The sequence below is a fragment of the Maylandia zebra genome, linkage group LG13 (assembly GCF_041146795.1).
Source record: "Maylandia zebra isolate NMK-2024a linkage group LG13, Mzebra_GT3a, whole genome shotgun sequence".
Classification (NCBI taxonomy): Eukaryota; Metazoa; Chordata; class Actinopteri; order Cichliformes; family Cichlidae; genus Maylandia; species Maylandia zebra.
Genome location: NC_135179.1, coordinates 15,927,924 through 15,951,100, shown reverse-complemented (window position 1 = coordinate 15,951,100; position 23,177 = coordinate 15,927,924). Strand labels below are relative to the sequence as shown.

General features: G+C 37.1%; 1 protein-coding gene across 3 annotated transcripts; it reads right to left on the bottom strand.

Annotated features, from left to right (window-relative positions):
- Positions 1-1,745: 1,745 nt before the first annotated feature.
- plek (pleckstrin) lies at positions 1,746-11,858 on the bottom strand. 3 transcript variants are annotated; one of them, XM_076891630.1, is made up of 13 exons: positions 11,764-11,858; positions 11,566-11,662; positions 9,984-10,148; positions 8,598-8,789; positions 8,101-8,239; positions 5,726-5,881; positions 5,011-5,192; positions 4,628-4,719; positions 4,341-4,525; positions 4,110-4,214; positions 3,759-3,842; positions 3,162-3,231; positions 1,746-3,057 (listed from the first exon to the last, which is right to left on the bottom strand). In XM_076891630.1, the coding sequence occupies exons 5-13, from the start codon at positions 8,140-8,142 to the stop codon at positions 2,918-2,920; spliced, it is 1,056 nt and encodes a 351-aa protein (XP_076747745.1). In that variant the 5' UTR covers positions 8,143-8,239; positions 8,598-8,789; positions 9,984-10,148; positions 11,566-11,662; positions 11,764-11,858; the 3' UTR covers positions 1,746-2,917. The 3 variants fall into 3 exon arrangements, with proteins under 3 accessions (XP_076747745.1, XP_076747746.1, XP_076747747.1); XM_076891631.1 differs by lacking the exon at positions 8,598-8,789 and having other exon boundaries at positions 9,984-11,662; XM_076891632.1 differs by lacking the exon at positions 8,598-8,789 and having other exon boundaries at positions 8,101-8,156; positions 9,984-11,662.
- Positions 11,859-23,177: the final 11,319 nt, after the last annotated feature.

Sequence of the window (23,177 nt, the reverse complement as noted above, 5' to 3'; positions counted from 1 at the left end):
TCTTTAATCATGCTGATACATACAGTAGAAGTAAAAAGCCTGTCTCCCCTCTCACATTACAGCATGCCAGGTTAAAACTTTCCATACCCTCGGGTTCATTGCTGACATAATGCCCAAAGAGAGTTTTCAAGTACATCCATATTAGATAGGATGGGATTTGAGGAAATTGTGTTTTCTTATGGGTTTGTCTTTTTGTTGATTTATTGCTCCCATTTCACATTTTATGAAAGTTTTATAGATTTTTGTTCTTTTCCTTGAGCTTTTCACATTGTCACACTTTGTTTCTTAGTGGAGAGGGAGGCATTAAAATCCCTTAAATGAGTTAGTAAATGAAACATTTACCATATGATTACATATGATGTACGTGTTATATAACTTTACTTTACCCTGTTGAGTATTTTCAGCTATTTATATGCACCCGCTTCAGATGTTGTCACTCCATTCAATGGGATGATTAACGTTGATAATGCCCATTGAATGGACCAAAAACATCCGAAGTCAGTGTTAATGTATTGTATATCCAGCTTCTACAGTGAAATTGCTTCATTATAACCACATCGATTGTTGGACTTTGTATCTGTACATAAGAATTTCATGATGAAAGAACATTCACATAAATGGCATGCTGCCTCTTCTCAGTGATCACTACCTTCCACTAGAACTGAAAGGATGCTTGTGTTTTAGTGTTTTGTTTTGACCACCACTGTTTGCTTCTTAGAAGAGACTAACAGTGGGGGATTTAGAATGATGCCTTTATTGAATTGTTTGTGTTTTTTTTTTTTTTTTGTTCTTTTTTGAAAATCTAGTGAGGATGAGAGGTTTGAACTGGCAGTGTATTGTAAAATGTTTGTGTTAAGGTGTTTTCCCTAACGAATTCATGGCTCTTTACTGCTCTTAAAACACTGACTTTCTGTGGAAAGCGTTCTGAGTCATTTTACTATACTCAATATGCTTACTGCTCCAAGTCAACATATGCGACTCAAAAACTTCCACTGATTTCCAATTAATCACGCCAGTCTTATAGATATTACACTTGATTGTTTAAATACAGTGTTTACTATCATTGCATTTAAAATATAGTCTAAGGGTTGTTAGTATACTATTGCTTTATACATAGTTCCATTTACTACAAGGTGCATAAGTGCGCTTTATTAAACAGCTGAGCTTCAGTCTTCCATCTTTCCTTCATAGAAGCGCCTGGTTATTTCTTATGGGGACAGTATTAAAAGTCTAAGTGTATGTAGACTAACGTGATTTCAAAACATAGTGATATGACCATTTTACACCGAACACAAGCTCCCACAACTGACTGATAACAAAAATATAAAGTTGATATATAGCGCCCTCTTGTGTTAAAATTGTAAAACAAACATATGCAGGAAGCTACAGTTAGACATTCTGTTTTTATTATGAAATGTTGCTTTTGCTGATTTATCCTCTCACCCTCTCTTAGAAATATTAAGAAGAGAAACATGCTCAAGTACTTAAAGAAGCACCAGGCTCTGTGTCAAAACAAGGATATAGTAATGACTTGAAAGGGGAACAGTTGAAGCCAAAGATTGTACCTAACCCTCTAGTATGGCAATGGTTCACTGTACTGTACTAAAAAGACATGAAGACAGAAAGAAAATTAAGAAGCAGTGACTCTTGGTAGAAAGGAGAAAAAGTTGTCAAAGCTGTGCAGTCCTGCGCTATAGAATTAAAATTAAGAGTAAATTGTTCATTTAAAAAAAAGAGCCTAAATGGCCAAAGTAACATATTTTATTGAGTCAAATTTATATCAAAGACCTGCAGCTTCATAGTTTTTGCCATTGTTCCTTTCCGTTATGGTAACGTTGTCTCTAAGTGACACCTCAGAAAGCATTGTGTCAAAAGAGTGAATGCTATGTCCCGTGTAACACAGAAAAATGAAACCACAATCAGATAGGTTATTAACATATTTGTAGTTTACATAAATGATATAAACCCAAGTATCAAGGTGCCAGATAAAGGGCCATCTCAAATACCACTAATCGCTCCTGAAAATAAAATGCTAGATGGTCTGTAGTGGCGTATGCTGCTAAATTTGACTTATATGACAGGGATTTTAAAATAGAATGGCAATGTTCTCACTTTCAAATAGGTCTGAAATAAATAAGCATTAGTCCAGCTAATATAGACAAAACTAAAAAAAAACAACAACGAAAAACTAAAAAAGCCTTCATGAACTCATCAGTTTAGCCGTTAGCACTAAAATTACATTTCTGAATACACATAATAGTGTACGCTTGTCGTTTCTGTCACTGATAAAGTGTCTCATGTATGCAGCAGGCCTGTAAGCCACAACGTGTGAAACTGTGAAGGTTGAAAGTGATTCGGAGTTAGTTCACGCTCAGGAACCAACTGTGCTCGTGTGATAGCTAGAACTGTCTCCGGCTTTTGAAGGGCAGGTTAAGAAGGAGGAAATCAAAAAACCACAGTGGAGTGAATAATAAGACTCAGGAGGAGAAAAAAACCCAGTTTATCTTTCATACTATCTTAGCCTTTATCTTTTGTCATTTGGTGAGACTCAGCTGTATCGTAGTTTTACAGAATAGCATATTTAAAATAAATAGATATTTGCAATGTTATCTAATTATAATTCATTCTATTTATTCCTCAGCTCATTTTTACTTTGCTATCATATCTTCGTGTTCACTAAAATAGAGTAAACATTGGTTATGACACTTTATATTAAATTTGACTGTCTTTAGTTACAGCAGAAGTGATGTTTGCAGTTTGATACTGTGTAGAGAACTTTATATTTCAAGTTCCTCTAAAACAATTAAAAACTATACAAAAACGTGGGTGACAGAATATAATTACAGAACTACCAAACTTTTGCATTCGATATGCCGCTGCAGCTGTTACATATTCCCCTGCTGCTCCATGCTATTTGTTATTTTCCGCTTTTTGACACCATCTGTATTGCTTTGATCCACTCCTTTCTTTCTTGGTCTGTAGCAGCTTGGAGGAAGTAGTGAGTCTCGTCTGCAGTGATGATCTCAAATAGGTTGCCATCAATATCTTTTTTTTTGGCTGAAAGCATTGAAAGACAAGGCGATGAGTTAAAGGGGATGACGTGAAGACAAACTATTAGAAGAAAAGCTACATGTTTATTGCATGGCGGCAGTCTCACACACCATCAGGCACATAGTCCACAGCTGTGACCACCGCCCCACGGAGGTGGATTGAGCCCAGAGGGTCATCAGCCTGACAAGAAGAAAAGAAATTAGAGGAATATAACAGAAGGAAGACAACTTGTGTAACTAGGGAGGGGTTGTTTCTAAACGATTACCCCTTATTGTTTCAGTTCTTTAAATTATTTTTACCGTTATTATTTTGAGCGTAAACTTAGAGGAGAGCGTGCTTTTGCTGTAGCAGCTCCCAAACTGTGGAACTATCTCCCTTTAGAGATTAGACAGGCCACTTCCCTACCTGTTTTTAAGTCACTCCTGAAAGCCCACCTCTTTATGGCCTTTGTTGGTTTTTAGTTTTCAGTTTTATTTTTGTTGTTTTTAGTTGATTCTATGCTGTTTTATCTTGTTTTCTTTTATAATATAGGGCTGTTTTAATTTTTTATGTATTATGTATTTTATTTATCTATTTTTTGCTGATTTCTGTTATTCTATTGTTTTTAACTTATTTTCTGTACAGCACTTTGGTCCTGTGCAGGGTATTTTAAAGTGCTTTATAAATAAAATTGGATTAGATTGCATATCTCCAAAATCAGTATTTACCTTTGCAGGATCGTAGTAATGTATATAGGCAGGGTCATCTCTGAGTATGAATTTTCGCACCTTCCAGTTCTTCCGTCTATGTCCCTGTGACAAATAACACAGTTTGAGTTATCAGATTTTTTATTTGATTGTATCACTCAGCAGCGAACACAGGTTTCCTCTTTGAGAGAGTGACACGACTGTTGGAGGTTACTGCTATCTTTATCTCTGTTTTGAAGGATGTTTTGCAGCAAGACAAATGACAACAGTGGCTTCAAATCGGGAGACGTCTGCAGACTTTGTAGGTCAACTTTCTAAGAGTATAAGTTGCAACAAAGATGCTGGGAACATTTTTCTTGTTTTCTGATTCACCTGTTTAACCAAACAGCCCTGTTTTATGATGTTTCCTCTGAATTCTTCCTTTAGAAGAACATCTTCATCACTGGAGTAGCCTTCACAAAAGAAGCCACTGTCTGCCTGCAAGCACAACAAAACAAATGTATATATATTTATAATATACAATGCTTTTGCCGAGTCCATAAAGTCTATGTATAATACAGTTAACATATTGTTAAACGGCAGTGTTTGCTCAGGTTAACTTACAAAATAATAGAGAGCTTTTGTCTCATCTAAGAAGGCTGCTTGCTCTCCGCTTTCTGCTCCCTCTTTTGATAAGTCACCTGCAGGCTGGAGAAAACCCTCATTCATGAGCCCTGTTGCCAACATGAGTGCCTCAGGTCTATTTCTCGCCTTTTCCTTTGAAATCAGCCAGTCTATCACCGTTGCACCTTTGCAAAAATAGGGAAACGGAGAAAAATGGTGAGAACATTTGAAGTTAAAAAAGAAATTCTTGCACACCTGTTACATCAACAAAACTGAGCCAGGTGTACCGGTGAAGCAGTGGTTGAAGACTCGATTCTCCTGTTCCAGTTTTAACTCTTTCACGCCTTCATCCTGGTTTTTCATCTCTGTGTACAGCGCACTGGGGAAATAATGAGAGTGCTGTCAGTGTTGCTTCTTCATTCTATTGAAGTACAAGCACTTTACAGCTCACTGAACCTCACTGAAGTAATGATGTTCCAGTAATTTAGCCGTTGTAGCTAGGCATGCTGGGATATCAGATTTCACATTTTGTATATATGCTGTAACCTTAAAATAGGTACTGTAATCTGATAGCAAGTGTTTATATAATAGACAGACAATTACTGTTAGCTGCTGCTGTAGTTCTTAAAGTATAATGAATAAAATATTAACACAATTTAACACAACATACGCTAGGTTGACTGTTTCAGGCAGGCGAATGGAGCGTCTGGTAGACTTTCTGGCAAACTTTTTTCCCCCTTGGATGCAGGTAATGGCTCTCTTGATGTCCTTGACCCAAAGCTCTCTCTCCTCCACGTATGAGGCTTGAAAAAAGTGATCTTGCTTCTTCTCAGTGGTTATCTTGAAAACCAGCTAAAACAAGCATATTTAGTCAGTCTAACATTTAGATGGCATTGATGGTCTCAATTTGAATCTACCTTTTAGTACTTTTACTGTGGAGTGTGAATAATGAATAATCTCTACATCTAACTCTTTAGAACTAGTTCTTAATACATTATATGGACAAAAGCTACTCCTTGTAATGTTTGAATTCAGCTGTTTTTATTCCCACTGCCACAGTGTATGAAATCAAGCACTTAGCCATGCAGTAGGCCTCTACAAGGTTTGAAGAGCTCACTGAAACAGGATGCCTGATTGCAACAAGTCAGTCAGTGAAACTTTCCTTCTTCTTCTTCTTTTCCCCGGTCAGCTGTGAGTGGCCTTATTGTAAAATGGAAGCATTTAGGAGTCACGACAGCTCAACCACAAAGTGGGAGACCACATAAAGCTGCAGGGTGGGGTCACTAAGTGTGCAAAAGTCACCAATGTGCCAATGACTCAATAACTGCAGTTTTTGAGTCAGTAGTTCCCACCCTCTTTTTTTCCATATAGCAACATTTTCTTACCATCCTCTTGACAAAATCCTGACAAGGGCTGCTCAGTGTTGCTCCCTTCAATGGGATCATCCCTTTAGGTGAACGGTCTGTTTTCTTTTTATAGAAGTCCACTCCATCTTCTGACAACACCACCCACACTGCACTCCAGGAGTTTAGCAATGTACCCTGAGGATCAATAAGAAATAAGCTGCTTTAAGCCAAAATGCAAAATGCAAAAAAAAAAAAAAATTATATATATATATATATATATATATATATATATATATATATATATATATATATATATATATATATGTGTGTGTGTGTGTGTGTGTGTGTGTGTGTGTGTGTGTGTGTGTGTGTGTGTGTGTGTGTGTGTGTGTGTGTGTATATATATATATGTATATATATATACAAAATAAACGTATTCTTCCACACACCATCCTGCTTAGAATTACATGTGGTAACAGCTATGTAATACTTTGTATACATTTATTTTTAAAATGTAAAACACCATGCCTTAAAGGCCACTGGTCACTTATATAAAACAAACCAAAGTGTCACCTTTTCGTTTAAATAATGTAGCAAGAAGAAATTTAATTATGTTTTGATTTTGAATGAATTCCCTTAAATAAACAAATAATCATATGTCCCATGCGGACTCTGATCTAAAGTGCAACATTAACAAGCACGCTTAAAAAGGAAAGCAGGGTATACTTTCTTGGCCCCTTGTTTGTGACATGTAAATGCAGAAATGAATCTGCAGCTTGGGGAATCTGTTAGTAGACTGCTTTCACTTTGGGTTTGTGCTTATAGATGTTTAATTTCACCTGTTTGGGTTAAGACAAACCATTATATCTGTCAAGCTCGCAGTGTTCTCTGCTCCATTCACTCCTTAGGGAACTAAACTTTTAACGTGTGATTTCATCATGCCAAGATCTGAAGACCTTTTCAAAAGACTTATTTAATTATTATTTAACAAATTATAATTAACTATTTAAATTATTTAACAAAATAGTTAAATTAATGAATATCATCCTAAAGTGGTATAGTTTTCAATCAAGTGGCCTTTTGTCCGGGGTCCAGATGATGAAGTTCAATGCAAAATAAGCCTTTGAGTAGCTCTAGAATTTCATCACAGGAAAAGACTGCACACATTTGACTCGTGGCAATAACAACGCCTTTTGGAATTATGTGCTCTGGCCATCAAAAATGTAAAAGAAAATGTTTTATTGAAAAATAAAAAGGCCATAAAAAACCTTTCCAGATTTAACATCAGCACCCACAATGCAGTGAGTTTCCATTGCTGAGGCATGATATGTTGGCGGCCCAGTATTTTTGTCCATATAGTCTAAATTTAGATATGTCATCCATGAGACATGGCTATGACTAACACCACTCGCACTGTCATACATCTTTCATAATTGAACAAGCGAAAGGTCGTCATTTCTACATAGCTGTTGTCATGCACGCTGAAAAGAAAACCAGTGTCACAAAACTTAAAACACTTCCTGAATGGCCTTTGATCAGCATTTCAAGTGTGTGGAAAGAAAAAAGTCACACCTAGACACAAAAAGAACAGTGTGCTGATGTACCTACCAAATGTATCAACGTTGACATTCATAATAAATTCCATTGTGCATGCAGGAAATGGCTTGTCATCTAAGTGTGTGAATATTCTTCATAGTGATTGTGTAGTACATTGGAATTTGTCTAGTCGTTACATCTTTTCACTGGTTTTCACAGCACTGTTTGATGACAGCGCATTGCAAATGACATTGTTTCAGGTCATATATTCAAATGTTCTCTTTGAGCGACAGTTTATAAGTAGAACAAGGCCACAACACATTCATGTTTTACTTCGTGTTGTAAACAGAAGTAGGAACTTGAGTCACTGTTGCGACTACAGAACAGAAATGTGCAGTTGACTGTCATGAAGTACCTTTCAAGAAACTTGTATCGCTGTTCCCGATTGAGTAAAACAATGTTAGTTTTTTGCTATTCCTGAATGACATATTCATTGTCTTTTTGTGAAGTAAAGCTTTTTCTGCAGGTGTCCTGATTTCCTTTTCAAGTGGCTGTTCTTTCATCTTAGTTTGAAACCTCAGAAGTTGCCCTACCCTTTTTATTCAAATTGTTGTTGTGGGTTTATTTTTCTTTGAAAATTATTTTTTACTTAAATTTAGTTATTACACTGAATTGACAATGGATAAAAAAAATCTAGTCTTGTCATTCCCTCAATTTTGTTTTTGTTTCATTATCAAAAAATAATGAAACAAAAACAATAGTATTACAGGAAGTAACAATAGTATTTTATACTTACTTTATCAATACTTTAAAGAAGCTCTGTGTTCACAAAGACAATGGTAAGAACTTTCTGGTAGTTTTCATGTAGTTATTCTTACCTTTTTTACTAAGTATCCCTCTCTGATCTCTTGTGGCTCCATCACGCTGCTGTCTGCTGCAAATGTGACTCTTGTCAGTAACTGTCAAAAAAACACCCTCTTATCCATGTCAGCTCTCTCTCTCTCTCTCTCTGTGTCACTGTCAAACCACAAAGAACAGCGTACCATGAGCAGGAAGTTGTGCTCTTGGGTGTCTGCCAATAAAGACTGGTCAGCTAGCTTCCTCTTCTCTGCGATATAATTAGTTTGTGCTGCTCTGCTGAAGTGTCTAAATTTTATAGTGTTAAATTTAAAGAGATAGCATTGGAGCTCTAATAATAGATGCCCTTGTTTGCGTGTCATTATGGTAAATTTCTGTTTCTATCCATTTCAACAGAGAAGCTTGTACTGGTAAAAGTATTTGTATTCAGCTTACTGTAAATCTGCTGCATTTAGAAACCTTCAAACCAAAATTTTAAGCCATTTTTGCTGTGTTAGTCAACTTGTATTTCCCCTACTGTATTTCTGTCTTTTTTTGTTGTTGTATTCTTTCCCCACTGTGTTCCTTCTTTGTCTTTTTAACACTGCGTTGAATTTGTCGTGATGTCCAGCAGCAGATCAAGTGGAGCAGAAGGAGGACCTAATTGCTGACCCGTGGAGAGCAGAGTTAACAGAAGGTGAGCAGTTTGTTCAGGCTGGTTGGCAAAACACTACAAAAAAAAAAAAAAAAAACTAAATGAGGAACTAACCATGAAACAAGCCAAAACCAAAATGAGGGGATAAAGTAGTCGTATTACCAGCCAACTCAAGAACAATGAACAGAATTTTACTATTTTATGGCTCAGAAACAAAGTTTTCCAGCTGGGGGAGAGCATCTAGGGAAGAGGCAGTCTTGGCAGGAAGGATCATAAGGAACCCAGCATCGGCTGATGTGGCCTGGGAAACAGTGGAACCTCCAGCGGGCTGGGCAGCAGGCCCTCCGGCAACCACCAGCAGCCACCGCCCATGCCTCAAAATTTTCATAAACAAAATCTGCTGGGTCTATTCTGATCAGGGCATACTGTCATGATCTCCGGCAGCAAATCGAGTGGAGCGGAGAGACGACCCAAATGCAGACAGTTGAAGACCTGTCTTAACAGAAGGACAATGTACACACTGCGGGGTGATCAGGGAAGTGGAAACACATGGGAACACAAAAAGTTGATTTTGTTCATCTGGACATAACATTTTCAGTGGGAGGCCTGACAAGTTAGACCTGTGTTGTGCCATCCGCTTAGGCAGAGGCTGTTTGGTTTTCTCGACATATAAATCATTTCAATCCTCCTGGCAATTACTCTGTTTGTGTCGGGGAACCCAATCCTTGGGGTGGACCAATTTTTGGCGCAGTGTGTTTTGGGAGTTGAAAGCTACAGAATGTTTAGAAAAAATACTTCTCAACTGTTCTGATACTCCTGACACATAAGGGATCACTAAGGGTTTTCGCTTAGACAGCAGTTGTCCTTCTTTCCTGGATCGGCTGGAGCTTTCTTTAGGTGGCTTCCCGGCTTTGACAAATGTCAAGCTGGGATCATCACGTCTACTCAGGGCCTTTTTGAAGTGTTTTTGTTCTTCACTGGCCGCTGTATCTGTGGGGATGGTGTTTGGTCTGTGTTGTAGCGTCCTGATGACACCCAGTTTGAAAGATGATGAGAGTCAAACCTTAAATACTGATCTGTATGCGTTGCTTACAGTACACATTAACTTTTAAATGTTCCCCATTACTGACTGAAATCTCTTAAGAAGGCTAGTCTGTCATTTCTCATATCCTCCCTGGTGAACTTGATGTATTTGTTCTCTGGTTTAATGTGATCAGTGAATTTGGTACATCCTGATCTCTGATTTTCACCCAGTTGTCATCCACATACCTGAACCAATGACTTCGTGGTGTTCCAGGATAACAGGGCCCTCTTTTCCACTTCTTCCAAGTAAAAGTTGGCCTCAATGGGTGAAACTGGGGAACCCACGGCACAGCCATGTTTCTGCCTGTAGTACTGACCGTTGTATGTGAGGGTCAGTATGAAGACACAGTTCTGAGAGCAAACACACTTGGTTGGTGCTGAGTCTAAAACACAAACTCTTGGTCAAAGACCCATAACAGATACATTTGTACATCTTACATAAGGCACAAAAAAACCTATTTTTGCCTGCGAACAGAAAGAAGAAACAGATTTGTTAGCACTAAGCATGAATTGGAAACATGGGAGATATGTCAGCGTAATAGGAATATTCATTAGTAAGCATCTAAGGTACATGAACTTAATGTAATTTGACTCTCCACCATCCATCTGGGACTCTCCACCATTTGACCTTAGAACTGAAGAAGCTTCTCGGATGAGAGGTGAAACGTCTTCAAGTAACTTAAAGAAGTCCAGACGCTTTTCTTTGCAAGCTCCTTTGACTACTATGACCTGGATGACTGAGAACCTTCACAGACATAATGTAATTTGACCTTGCTCCTCAGAAGCTGTGCTTAGCTTCTTGGTTTTCACTTAGTTTCTGACATAAAACTCCCAAATCCTCTTTTGCTGTATGTTTATGAAAATCAATACTTTCCCAGTTTCAAGCCAAAGGTTCCACTTTCCCTTTTCATATGCACTGAAAATATGTCTAAACAAACATGTTTTTGTTTTTTTTTGTTTTTTTTTTTACTTTGGAATATTATCACTTTACATACACTGTGTTCAGTATAAGTCAGAAATAAATGTCAAAGTTTATTCTCCACTACACTACACTACAAAGCAGATTAAGTATGTATAATCAGAAATTCTGTGTATGACTTCATCTAAAAATGTATGATTGAAAGTGTTCATATAACACTTTCAATCATACGTGTTTTCAAACTTAACTGAAGCTTCTGATTTGCATATTCTTATTGCATCTTTCTTCTGTATGTTTTGTGCTGCAGTTTTTATAATCTGTAGGATGATTTCATGATGCTATGAATGTTTTCAGCAACCTCACATAAATGTGATTCTCTATTCTAAAAACACTCCCTAACTGATGCGTTGCACCTAAAGCTGAGCTAAGGTAGACGTTCTCTGCCCTAAAAAAAAATTTCTTTTTTTCATAATTGCACAATTTCTTTTAAATGTATTTTAGCAAAGTATGCAGATTAAATTTTAAAAAGCGATAACAGCTTCATATATATAATATGCTTGCAACTACAGTTGCCCTTTGCGCTCTTGTGAAAAACCAGTTAATCCCATGATTCAGGGGTATGTAGAAGCATCCTTAGTGGTAATTATTTGAAGTAACTGTTTTCTGCATGACATTAGTAAGTAAGTAAGTAAAATTTTATTTATATAGCACATTTCTAGATAAAAGATCACAAAGTGCTTTACAAGGTATAGGAACAGATTAAAAAGACAAAGTACAGTCAAAAGTTAACAAAATTCAATTTTAAAAAGATGTGTTTTTAGCTGTTTTTAAAAGTAATCAGTCTCTCACAACATTGTGGAGGGCTTTTGGCCATGGCCACGGACATCTCAACATGCAAACTGGAGAAGCGCTGACCTTCCTAGCAGTGGATGACCCACTCTACCTCCTGAGACAGATGATAAAATATTTTATAATTACAAATTGCAGTTCTGAGAAACATTAAATATGATCTTTTCATTAACCATTAAAAAGAATTTACAGTCCCACCTTGTTCATCAACTTGTTATCAAGAACGTGCCTGCCACAACGTTTCACAACCAGCTGTCATTTGTTGGCATGAAAGGAAGTCTGCTTATCTGTTGTTTCAGGTTTCAACATGATGATTCAGCTGTCTGTTTCACCAGACTTAGTCACATTGAGTGTGACGCAAGATTGCAAGTAGTTTTTACTTTCACACTTTTCTTCTTTTAATTTATTTTAGTTAGAGTTTTAATATTATTTCTTGAGAACTAAAATATAAATTTAGTCATGTTGATTTTCTGTTCTGCAACCTTGATTGAGCTCAACGGTATATCTAAAGTGAATTGTAAAATGAGTGATGTTGTTTTGAGATAATGTGACATCATAGCTTTGCCTAAGCAAACACCTCCTCCTTTTGTTCAAACCTTTTAATTTAATTTCGTTTTCTTTTGTTTTTTTGTGATGTTTTTAATGCACCTCTAGAGGGCATAATAACTACATTTAAAACTAAACGCAACACATGAATCCAGGAACACTCACTTGATTTAGCTCAAAAGTGTGAATGATCCTGAGAAAGTCATGCTAAAGATGGCTAAATAACTAATTAATTTACTAGCTCAACTGTTACAAGCTTTCACATGTCCAGAAATCTCCCCAGTGATGTTTAAGAGATTAAAATGCAACTGCCTTCCTTTAATCATCCAGTTTCTTTCTTCTTCTTCTTTTCTTGTGAGGCTATGATGATCTCATTCCTATAAACACGGATCACAGGAACGTTCCCGATGACCGTGGCATTTATCAAAAAGGACACCAGCCATACTGTTGTCTGTCTGGCTTGAGTCATGCTTTCCTCTTGCCCATGCTATGAATAAAGATCAAGGGGGATGGTATTTATAAGTTTTATTAATAAATCCTGGAGCAGTGTGTATCATTAACCATCAACATGAGAGCCATCTCTCTGTGTTGGTGATTGAAAAGGGGTTACAGTGTGGAATATTAATTTTTTCAAAGCAAACAAAGAGATGTAACCTTGCTTCTTCTTCTATGAGATATAAAAGTGCCACATAAAAAAAAACTGTATTATGTATATTTTTATATTTTTATATATTTTATTTATTGACTCTATTTAATTTGTAAAATATGTGTACACACACACACACACACGTAGAAAAACATTTAGTATACACATCCAGAATTTTTTTTTTTTTTTGCATATACTATTATATATTGTACATATATTTATTAGTTTCAGATTTAGCCATTCGTATATTTTGCCTGTTTATGTTATTGTATTTTGCACAACTCTGTTGCTTGTGAAGCTCGCACACAAGAATTTCACTCGCATGTGCTGTACCAATGTACCTGCACATGTGATGTGACAATAAAAGTGATTTGATTTGATTTGATTTGATGATGCACTGTATGTCTCGGGGGTAAGGAGACAAAACATCTGTCAGCACTAAGAGTCTGGAGGAGACATGTAAGGCACTGTAAGTATGATGAAATCAAGGAAACAGTACCACCCCCACTCACTTCAAATCACACACCCACTGTTCATACCTGAAACTACTTGTGGTCATCCATTGTTAAACACCTACACTGCCAAGAAGGCTCACACACATAATGTGATGTGACCACGCATGATAAGGTGCTGCAAGTTTCTGTGTAATACAGGAAAATTGAAAATGCAATACAGCTTTCCAGTGAGTCAGTTTGGGTTTAGGTGGGTGGGTTGGTTTTTTCACTACATTTCTCACACACTTTTTTTTTTAAAGTTACACTTCCACAAATTAAAGTGAAAGCTTGTACTTCTTATAACACTTTGTATAGCTAACTGACAAAACTGCTTATAGTTATAGGTTATTTTTAAGGTGCTTGTCATTTTGCATAGTTTTCACTTGGTCCCCGTACAATTCAGCATCAACTATCAGCCTACAGTATCTGACAGCTGTGGCAACTCAGCAAATTCAGAATTTACAAACAAAAAAATATGTGAGCACATAATTAATGCTTTTTGCATTTTGAAATTAGCTCCGCATGCACAAGCTACAATGATTAAACAGTGAGCTTTTAGTAATAAAATAAATGGATCAACTATTATCTGCAATAACATCAAAGTACCCATAATGCAAAATTAAACTTTCATTTTCAGTATGTGCATTATGACTCTGCTTTTGCTCTGGGGAATTTCATGATGCATTGACTATGTTCTCCTTGGAATTCAGCGTATTTATGGCATGTAATTGCCACATTTACTTCATCCATCGCTGCTAATACAGTCAGAGCGGTATAGGGTGAGATGTATGTCGCTCCATTTTTCACCCTGTCCCTCCTCATATTGAACACAGCAATAAATACTGCATGTGTTGTTCTTTGCTCTGCCCCGCCCTTTGCCATAGCTCTTGTTTTGCAGCCCTGGGATTGAGGCATCTTCATTCCAGTCCTCTATTCCAGTCCTCTGTACCTCACAAGCACCATCAATAATTCTGCTAAAGAGTGCACTGAGCTGAAAATGGGGGGGGGGGGCTAGTAGGGATGTGGGGGGGTGAGGTGACACTTGATGGCTTTTCCATGGCACACTCAATCTCTCTCTACCTCCTTCTATTCCCGTTGTGCTCCCACATTTCCTAACATGACCTTCTGCAATGTTGTTTATCATTTTGTGCCGTATGGACAGCAGGAACACAAACACAGGCACACAGCCTTTAGCCCTTTGAGAAGCAGAGAAGAGGCACCATAAAAAGCTGAAGTAGGCTCTCAGGGGAGCTTTTATTTGTCTTTTTACACCGCCATGAGAAGCCATGAGAAGAGGTCATTATCAATCGGGGGAAAGGGTCTGAATGTTATAATAAGCGCATTATGACAGATAATGGAATCTAACATTAAGGCACTTGAAAAGCATACCTTTTTCATTTGGTTGGAATTTAACCTTGATGTTTGACAATAGATATGTCCACAAAGCAGTTTCTGAGACTTTATTAAATTTTGTCAGGCGCTGTGTATAAAACCTCTTTATGCCACAGAACATAAGCTTTGCTCCGTTTGTTCACACGTGGTATTTTCAGCTTGTTTATGAGAAACAGTCTGAAATGTTTTTCTTCATTTCTCAAATAAACAAGAGTCTGCTGCCTCATAAATGTTTTCATGGCTCGCACACAAATGGAAATCAACCTTTTAGGCTGAGACTGTTGCTAATAGATGGCAGTGGCCTTCCTTCTGGGTGTTAGAACATTTGTCTGCCGCCACACATTCCACTGAGCCAATTCCTCGTTTGAAACTCGGATCTTATGATACCAGATGAATCAGATGAATTTTTTGCAGCAGAAAAAAATTCATCTGACTCCTATCATGCTGAGAAATGTAATAAGGCCTCTCTAACTGGTCTTCAATATGCTTTTTTTTTTCGCTGTGCATTTTTTTAAAGAGATCTTTTGCATATTGGAAGCCCATCTTATTGATACGTGGTCATTTTAAGCAAACAAGCAACATTTAATAACAACGTGACTATTTTAGATTTTCGTATGGAGTTGTGATTTAGTTTTTGTTTTGTTCTGCTTTTGCAACTGTCCTTTCCACCAAACCTTCTCTAAACATCTCCTTTCCCTTTGTAATGTTGGACTTTTATTAACAAATGTCAGCATCTGGCAAATCAACTATGCAGCATTAGACACTGTGGCGACCTCTTGTGACTAAGGGAGCAGCTGAAAGTGGCTTTTTTTAAGCATGGTAAGAATACAATTTCAGATATGCTACACACAATATCTGTTGTACCTTCTGAGCAACATATAAGAAAATTAGCATGATGATATAAGAAATCAAATTAAAGATTCACAAATGTATTACTCTCATCTGTTTCATTTTAATCTAATTTTATCATATTTTAACAGGACAGTGTTCAGACGTGGGGTTGGTTTTTTTTTTGTTCAGATGCAATTCCTGATGCAACCCCAAAGAGGATTTGTGTCTCTGAGTGTACTTGAACAAACAATCTTTTCATTGTAAAGCAAATGTGTAAATAAACACTGTTATTATCTAGAACATTCCCAAAGACACGAGAGCTGCAGCCCACATAAAAAAAAAAAAAAAATCCCACAAAACCCACCCAATTTTAAGTGTAATCAAAATACAAGAGAAAGTGATTTAGTTCCTGGAATTTTTTTTTTATTTTATTCAAAAACATAAACGTCACAGGCTGTTTGCTATAAATGGCTTGTGTTACCCAGTGCAAAGGGTTAAGGTCAATGTATGATCTACCTGCCACTGGGACACAAGCTTTAATACAAAGCAGTAAATTTAAGTCAGAGTGATGAGTAATATCAAAAAGTAACCACCTCCTATTCCCAGTTTAATTCACGCTATATATAAATAAATACATTTATATAATTATGTAACTGTACATAATTGAAAGTAATTTCAAACTTTCTTCTCCTCTTTCTTTCAAATTTTTTGTGCCCCACCATGGGGCCCCTGCCCACACTTTAGGAATCACTGATCTAAAATGAATGTGACCTTGCAAGATTCCTACGATTTAATGACAGCATTATTCAAAAATGTACACAATTACAAGCATAATGTCATTTTATCATACAAACTCCATTAAGCTGGCACATGTTAAGACTAAACTTCCACAATCTCAGGAAACAGATGTGAGCGTCTCCGATCTCTAACGTATATTCTATAATTACCTCTTTATTCCCTCATCTGTTATGGTATCAAATATAAAATAAAGGGCAAAGACATTAAGATCACAGTTTAAATTGACAGCAAAGTGAAATGAATGAGCTGCTGGAGAAGATGGCCTACTGCAGTGGGACTAATAAACCTACAGGCAAGTTCAGAAGGCATAGGAGGTTCCTCCATCTGCCAATTAAATGAAGAGGAAACTGATGGAAAAACAGTTTCATTGAGGATCAGAAAAGAGTGATGAAGCTGTGAGCGCCACAGGGAATTTTACTGCATTTACATCATAACTGCCACCAACTTTGTCTTCTTAAAGAAAGAAAGAAATTGATTGGTGCTCATATTTTTGTCTCATTTTTCTATGCTGCTGCCGACAACTTCCTTCAAGAAGTTAGTTCTAAAAGAAAGTTATGCTATGTGATGTTTTTAATTGTATGTTTGCCCTATATAGTAAATATCAGTTGCCAGACGGCTGATTTTTTATGGCTATTTCTACTCATTATTTTGGATTATAGACATTGGTATATCTTGAAGAGTTTCTTCACACACCTGGTTATGCCTTTCAAAATCTGCACATATGACTACATTGGACCAATAACTAATGTATCAGCAACACTGTAGCAACACAAAATGCAGCAGCTGGAAGATATCGAGTGCTTTCATATGCCTTGTCTAAACCTTTTAAAAGGTATTGATTTGAGTAACAGCCTGGAGCCACTGAGGTGATTTCCTCTCATCGCTGGACCAGAGCACTGATGGGGTCTATCCATATGTCTGTCTGTCTTACTGCCCCAAAGCTTTCTTTTATTTCTTCAGCTTTTACATAAATTCTATTTGACATCTAGTGGTTTGATGACACCTGTGGAAGATATTGCCTGGTTATGCCCCTTTAGCTCCTAAATGCTGACATTTATACTCATGGCTGCAGGCTGTGCCATTTGGCCAGCATCGTTAGTGTACAAATGTTAAATTGTCTTTTTTTTTCTCTCTTTAAAGCTGAGATGAACTATTGTTCCAGCTGTGTAATAATTTGCCCCAGGCCTCGAGCTCTATTTGTTTGAGACACAAAAACAGATCAGTCTGTCTTTGTACCCAGTGAGGCACTTTGACAACTTGGACAACATGCTAGTATTTTATTTTCTCCTTCCACATTGTGATACATAACAATGCTACTTGAAAGCTAGACCATAGTGGCCATTTCCATGTTCTCTACAGACAATAACTCTGAAATCTGCAAAATGCCTTATGACCCTTCTACTCCTGTGAATTGTCTAGTTCTAATTAAAAAGGCTTATATGTGGCTGTGTGAGCACTGGCATGGATATAATGTGCTTTGATGTGGAAGGGCTGGGTTGCTCCTGCTCTGGGGGACAGAGGGTAGCAGGGAGCAAAAGATACCGAACAACAGACTGAGGGAGGATATAAATCAAATCTCTCTGGAGATAATAGGACACACAAAACACACACATGCACTGGGTTTTCTGGGGTGTGCTGGAACTTTGGCACCCAAGTCTCCAGGTTAATGACATCAGACCTAATTGGGAACTGAAGCATGCAAAGATGATTACAAGAATAGAAATGTAATTGAGATGGAAAGCATTAGAGATGATTTTTAGGAAAATATGAAGGCATAATAAATTAATTCAGTCTGGTTTTCTTTATCTTATGTGGTTAGAGAAGTGTCGCTGTTATATTTTACCTTTAATAAAAACAGAACCAGGACGATCTGATAAAAAAGGCTGGTTGTAATTGCATATGATGATGATTAAAGCCTTGGCTAAATTCAGGCATTGGATTATGTGACAATCCTTTGTCTGTCTGCTGTCCTTCTGCATGTGATTTGGCTGTTCGATTCAGGAGCCACAAGGCAGAGCAGTCTTTCTAACGGTTCATTTTGGGTAAGTTTTGTCTTTCACATGTATCTTCTTTTTTGGCTCTTAGTCTTGGTTTCTTTGTGGTAGACTGTGGGGATATCAGGGATGGATGCTGACATAAAACAGCCAGAAGGTTAAGATGCAAAACTCAATGGTCCATTCTGAGTAGCCTTTAGCAAGTGGTAAATAAACATTTTAAGTTTATCACCAAAAAGCTAATCATTAAGACTCATTAAGGAGTACTGCTGGGTATTTCATGAAAAAAACGTCTTTCTAATCGAGTGAAATAGTGACGCTGTTTATCTTTCAGCTCATGTGGAGCTATGCCGCAGTCAGTCTGGTGCATTAGTCACCTGGTTACTACAGGGATATGTGAAAGATGGGCAATGTATGCCGAACTCCAAGGTTTACATCCTCCCTCAGGCTGTGATTCAAGTTCTTTATAAAACAAGAATCGATCGGCTCAAAACAAAACCAAAACCAAAGCAAATGACGAAAACAGCAAAAAAGTTGCTGCTGTATGAAGATGTATAATGATATACCTCTATTTTGTCTCAATCCCCTGATAAAGCCCATAAGGCCATAACGTTTGCATTTTTGATTATATGGCCTGAACAAATTGGCGAGCTTGTAATTTGTCAGCTTTTTCTGAATGTTTTTGCAAGTGCTACCTGATTGGGTACTTATAATTGGAGTTGCATGATTTGTTCTAGCACAGATGAATATTCTGGGAAAGCACATCCTCTATAGAGACTGTACTAGATATGAATGGAACTTTTGCAAAAAGTTGCAGATGATCTTATAACAACACTTAAATACAAAAATCGCATAAAATTGTCCCATATATGACCCCTAGCAAAATGTAATTTCTTTTTTTAGAAACCTTTCGTTTGCTCATATTAAACACGCAGGGTATGACAGGCTAGTCAGTGAGAACAACTGGTTACTTTAACCCCAAGACAAGCTTATTCCCTTGTTTCTAGTCTATTTGTTAAACAACAAAGCTACAGATGGTAACTTCATGATTACTGTTTAAACATGTGAGCGTCATAGATCACTTTGTGCAATTCTTGAACATAAGGTAAACTGAACATAAGGTAAATTATTGTATTTTCCCAAAGCCTGCAAGCATGTTGTGTTCAAAGGTAAGTTACATGCTTGTCAAACTTCTGAAGTGCTCAAAATTTTAAAAAGAAGACGACAAAACAAACAAACAAAAACTGAGCCTTAAATATTACACTGAGCCTCTGGTTTTATTTTATTCCAGCTCATGTGCACGGTCTAAGGGGAAACACTTTTTTAGTAAACACAGTCAATTTCCTAAATCTTTTAATATGACATACCATTAGGAATCAAATGCCACTGGTTTTATCCAGCCTCTCCTTCCCCCAGCATCTGTATTTTTGCCTCTATAGAGATTTCACAGATAATCTCATATAATAGTGAGAAATGCTTACTTCATGTTGATGTTCCTTGTCAGTTTTCTCATGTGGTTTAAATGATTCATATCTCCAGCATGCCATTTAAAAAGAAAAAGCGCATAAATTTCACATTTCTACTCCATGTAAATCTATATTTCCTTTGGAAAACTCTTGCTTTCATGGAGTTTCATTCAGCAATGATAAATGTATTGACTGTTATTCATAATTTGCATTACATTAATAATTGAAAAGTCTTTAATTATGGATTACATGTTTTTGACACATCTTATGTCTTGTGCTGCATAATTCAGAAATGCTACAAGATGAATACAAGAGCAGTGGAATCAAAGATGAGTTCACCTTTCATTATGTAACGCTGAACTGGTTCATCAAATAAAGACCTCATGCAATACTTAGGACTTCTGAATATGGATTAGGACCATTATTACACCTCCTCTACATGGGAAAATGCATTGATACACTATGAATACTTATTTTATCCTCACACTTGTGCATCTCTCACAACCTAAGTGTATTTTACTAGTGCAATTATATATAATTGCCCAGTAATAATAAATGATTGCAATAATATTAGCTAAAACAGTGTAAATGGTAATGGTAAATGGCCTGCATTTGTATAGCGCTTTACTCAGTCCCTAAGGACCCCAAAGCGCTTTATACTACATTCAGTCATTCACCCATTCACACACTGTTGATGGCAAGCTACATTGTAGCCACAGCTGCCCTGGGGCGCACTGACAGAGGCGAGGCTGCCGGACACTGGCGCCACCAGGCCCTCTGACCACCACCAGTAGGCAAACATGGGGTTAGTATCTTGCCCAAGGACATTTGGCATGCAGCCAGGAGGCAGCCTGGGATCAAACCACCGACCTTCTGATTAGCGGCTGACCAGCTCTGCCACCTGAGCCACAGCCAGTGTATACTATAAGTATCACACATGCACTCACACATGTTACACACAAACACACATGTAGTTTAATTAAAACATTATTAAATGTATACATAAATATATATTTTATATATCTTGATATATCATATGTAATCTTTATATTGGCCATTAAAAATCTTTGCTTGCTAATTTAGAGAATCCAACATCCACTGATGTTTTTAAATAAAGGAACTTTTTGTCTATCATTTTTTACGGATTTTGATGACCCTGACTCTAAAGGGTCAACGATATAATAAATTAATTTTTAAAAGCTCCAGATTCTGGGGGAAGTTGCACCACCCTAATCAAAAACGGACTGACTTCTATGACTTCTAAAACTGTCTTGTTTTACTAGAACATTTTGTGTCCTGTCATTCATGAAGATATTACTTTGACACATGACCCACTTAAGTCACTGCAGGTGTCTATGATACCATTACATATAATTTTGCAGTAGCTCAACTTTTTCTCACTATACACACATCACATAAAACATGAACAAATTAATACTAATAACTGTCCATTGAAAGTACTAAATCATATGATTCTATATTTTTACAGGCAGGCAGGCAGACAGACTGATAGCATGTGTTGTACTTACAATTTGCACAGCATTTAAAATTATAGTATTTTTTTTTTTTAGTAAAACTGGATTTAAAATAATTATCATATGTAACTGTACAGTATTTCAGCAAAGACAGAGAGAACCTGGCTTATTTACTAAATCAAAGATGAGGCGAAGCTTAGTCTTGATACAGTGTCAGATATCTGTATAACACTGTGTTATGAATCATTTAAGAGGTCAAGAAATGCTACTGCATGGCAAAAAAGAGACCACAGTCTGACATCTTTATTTGCATGACAAGTAAGGACAGTGACTTGTTACATACAAAATCTCAACATCACTGTGATATAATCCACATGTTTTATTCATTGGGGAGCTTACTGTGAGATTTGTGGATTGGCTCCATGTTGAGCCATTTAGCACTAATTCTCCCTGAAATATCTGTTATTGTTTGTGCTTTAACAACGATACCAGATTATTTAAATCCGTTGGCTAATGGATCTGTCAGACTACACAAATGGATTTTAATTAGATTAAACATCTCTTCGCAGTCATGGCCAGACTACTGATTGAACCTGACAGATTGAGTTATTATGATTAAGCTTGGTGTTTATGGACAAATGATTCCAGCCTACCTAAAAATCAATAAAGGACACCTCAAGGACCATTTTCACGAGAAGTAGCTTGTATTGCATAATAAGGTTTCTCCAGCATCTACGTGGTGATTAATTATGTTCAATACTGCTGTTGAGCTCAGTCATTTAGTTTGTGTAGAGAAGCATAAGCTGCTTTAATTCCTGTCTCAGAGTCAAATATGTTTTTTAATCCCCAATAACATTCCCACCTGCACATCACAAATCTTGCGGCTGTAGTATAACATGAAGCACCTCATTGATTAAACAGTTTTAGTCACACAGTCAGTATAGAGCCTTTGCTGAAGGATTCCACAGCTTCCCCCTTGTGCTATTTTGAGAGACAATCTTTTGGTATGCAAGGAATCATGGAGGGAAAACACCTGACATGTCACATTACTTCATTATTTGACTCTATGTCAGTGCTACAATGCTTCTTTTATTTTGTACAGGAATTCTTGCGTTTTGGCCTGTATTTGTATAGCACTTTACTTAGTCCCTATGTCCCTAATACTTAGGACTTCTGAATATGGATTAGGACCATTATTACACCTCCTCTACATGGGAAAATGCATTGATACACTATGAATACTTATTTTATCCTCACACTTGTGCATCTCTCACAACCTAAGTGTATTTTACTAGTGCAATTATATATAATTGCCCAGTAATAATAAATGATTGCAATAATATTAGCTAAAACAGTGTAAATGGTAATGGTAAATGGCCTGCATTTGTATAGCGCTTTACTCAGTCCCTAAGGACCCCAAAGCGCTTTATACTACATTCATTCATCCACCCATTCACACACTAGTGATGGCAAGCTACATTGAGCCGGGGCTCGAACCGGCAACCTTCCAATTACAAGACGAACTGCCAACTCTTGAGCCACGATCGCCCCACGATCGCCTATTCCACTGACAAATTATGTTTGTGGTTCTTGTTACAAATAGCAAAATAGTATGCTAATTATAAATACTCAAAGCCATTAATTCATCCATCCACCCATCTATCTGTTCAGCCAGCTATCCTTCCATTCATACATTTTCTGGTGTAGCCTACAAAACTGTGTCTATAAAATGTATATCTCGTTACAAGAAATGAGAACCATGCTCATTTGGTTTTACATAAGTACCCACCCCTCCCTCATATTCACTATCCCCTACCACCAGGCACTACTTTAACTCAGTGGGTGACCATCTTCCACATGGTTAGAATACAGCAGCCCAGGTTTCAGTCTGATCTGCAGCTCTTTGCTGCGTGTCTTCTCCCTCTCTTTCTCCCCTATTTCCTGTCTACCTTCACTTTTACACTATCTAA

What these genes read in the sequence shown, in the direction of transcription:
- plek (XM_076891631.1), bottom strand. Translation starts at nt 8,142, where the DNA reads ATGGAGCCACAAGAGATCAGAGAGGGATACTTAGTAAAAAAG. An exon ending in AGGATTTTGTCAAGAGGATG is followed by an intron (nt 5,193 to 5,725) that starts GTAAGAAAATGT and finishes TGCTTGTTTTAG; the next exon opens with CTGGTTTTCAAGATAACCAC. An exon ending in TGTGGACTATGTGCCTGATG is followed by an intron (nt 3,058 to 3,161) that starts GTGTGTGAGACT and finishes CAATGCTTTCAG; the next exon opens with CCAAAAAAAAAGATATTGAT.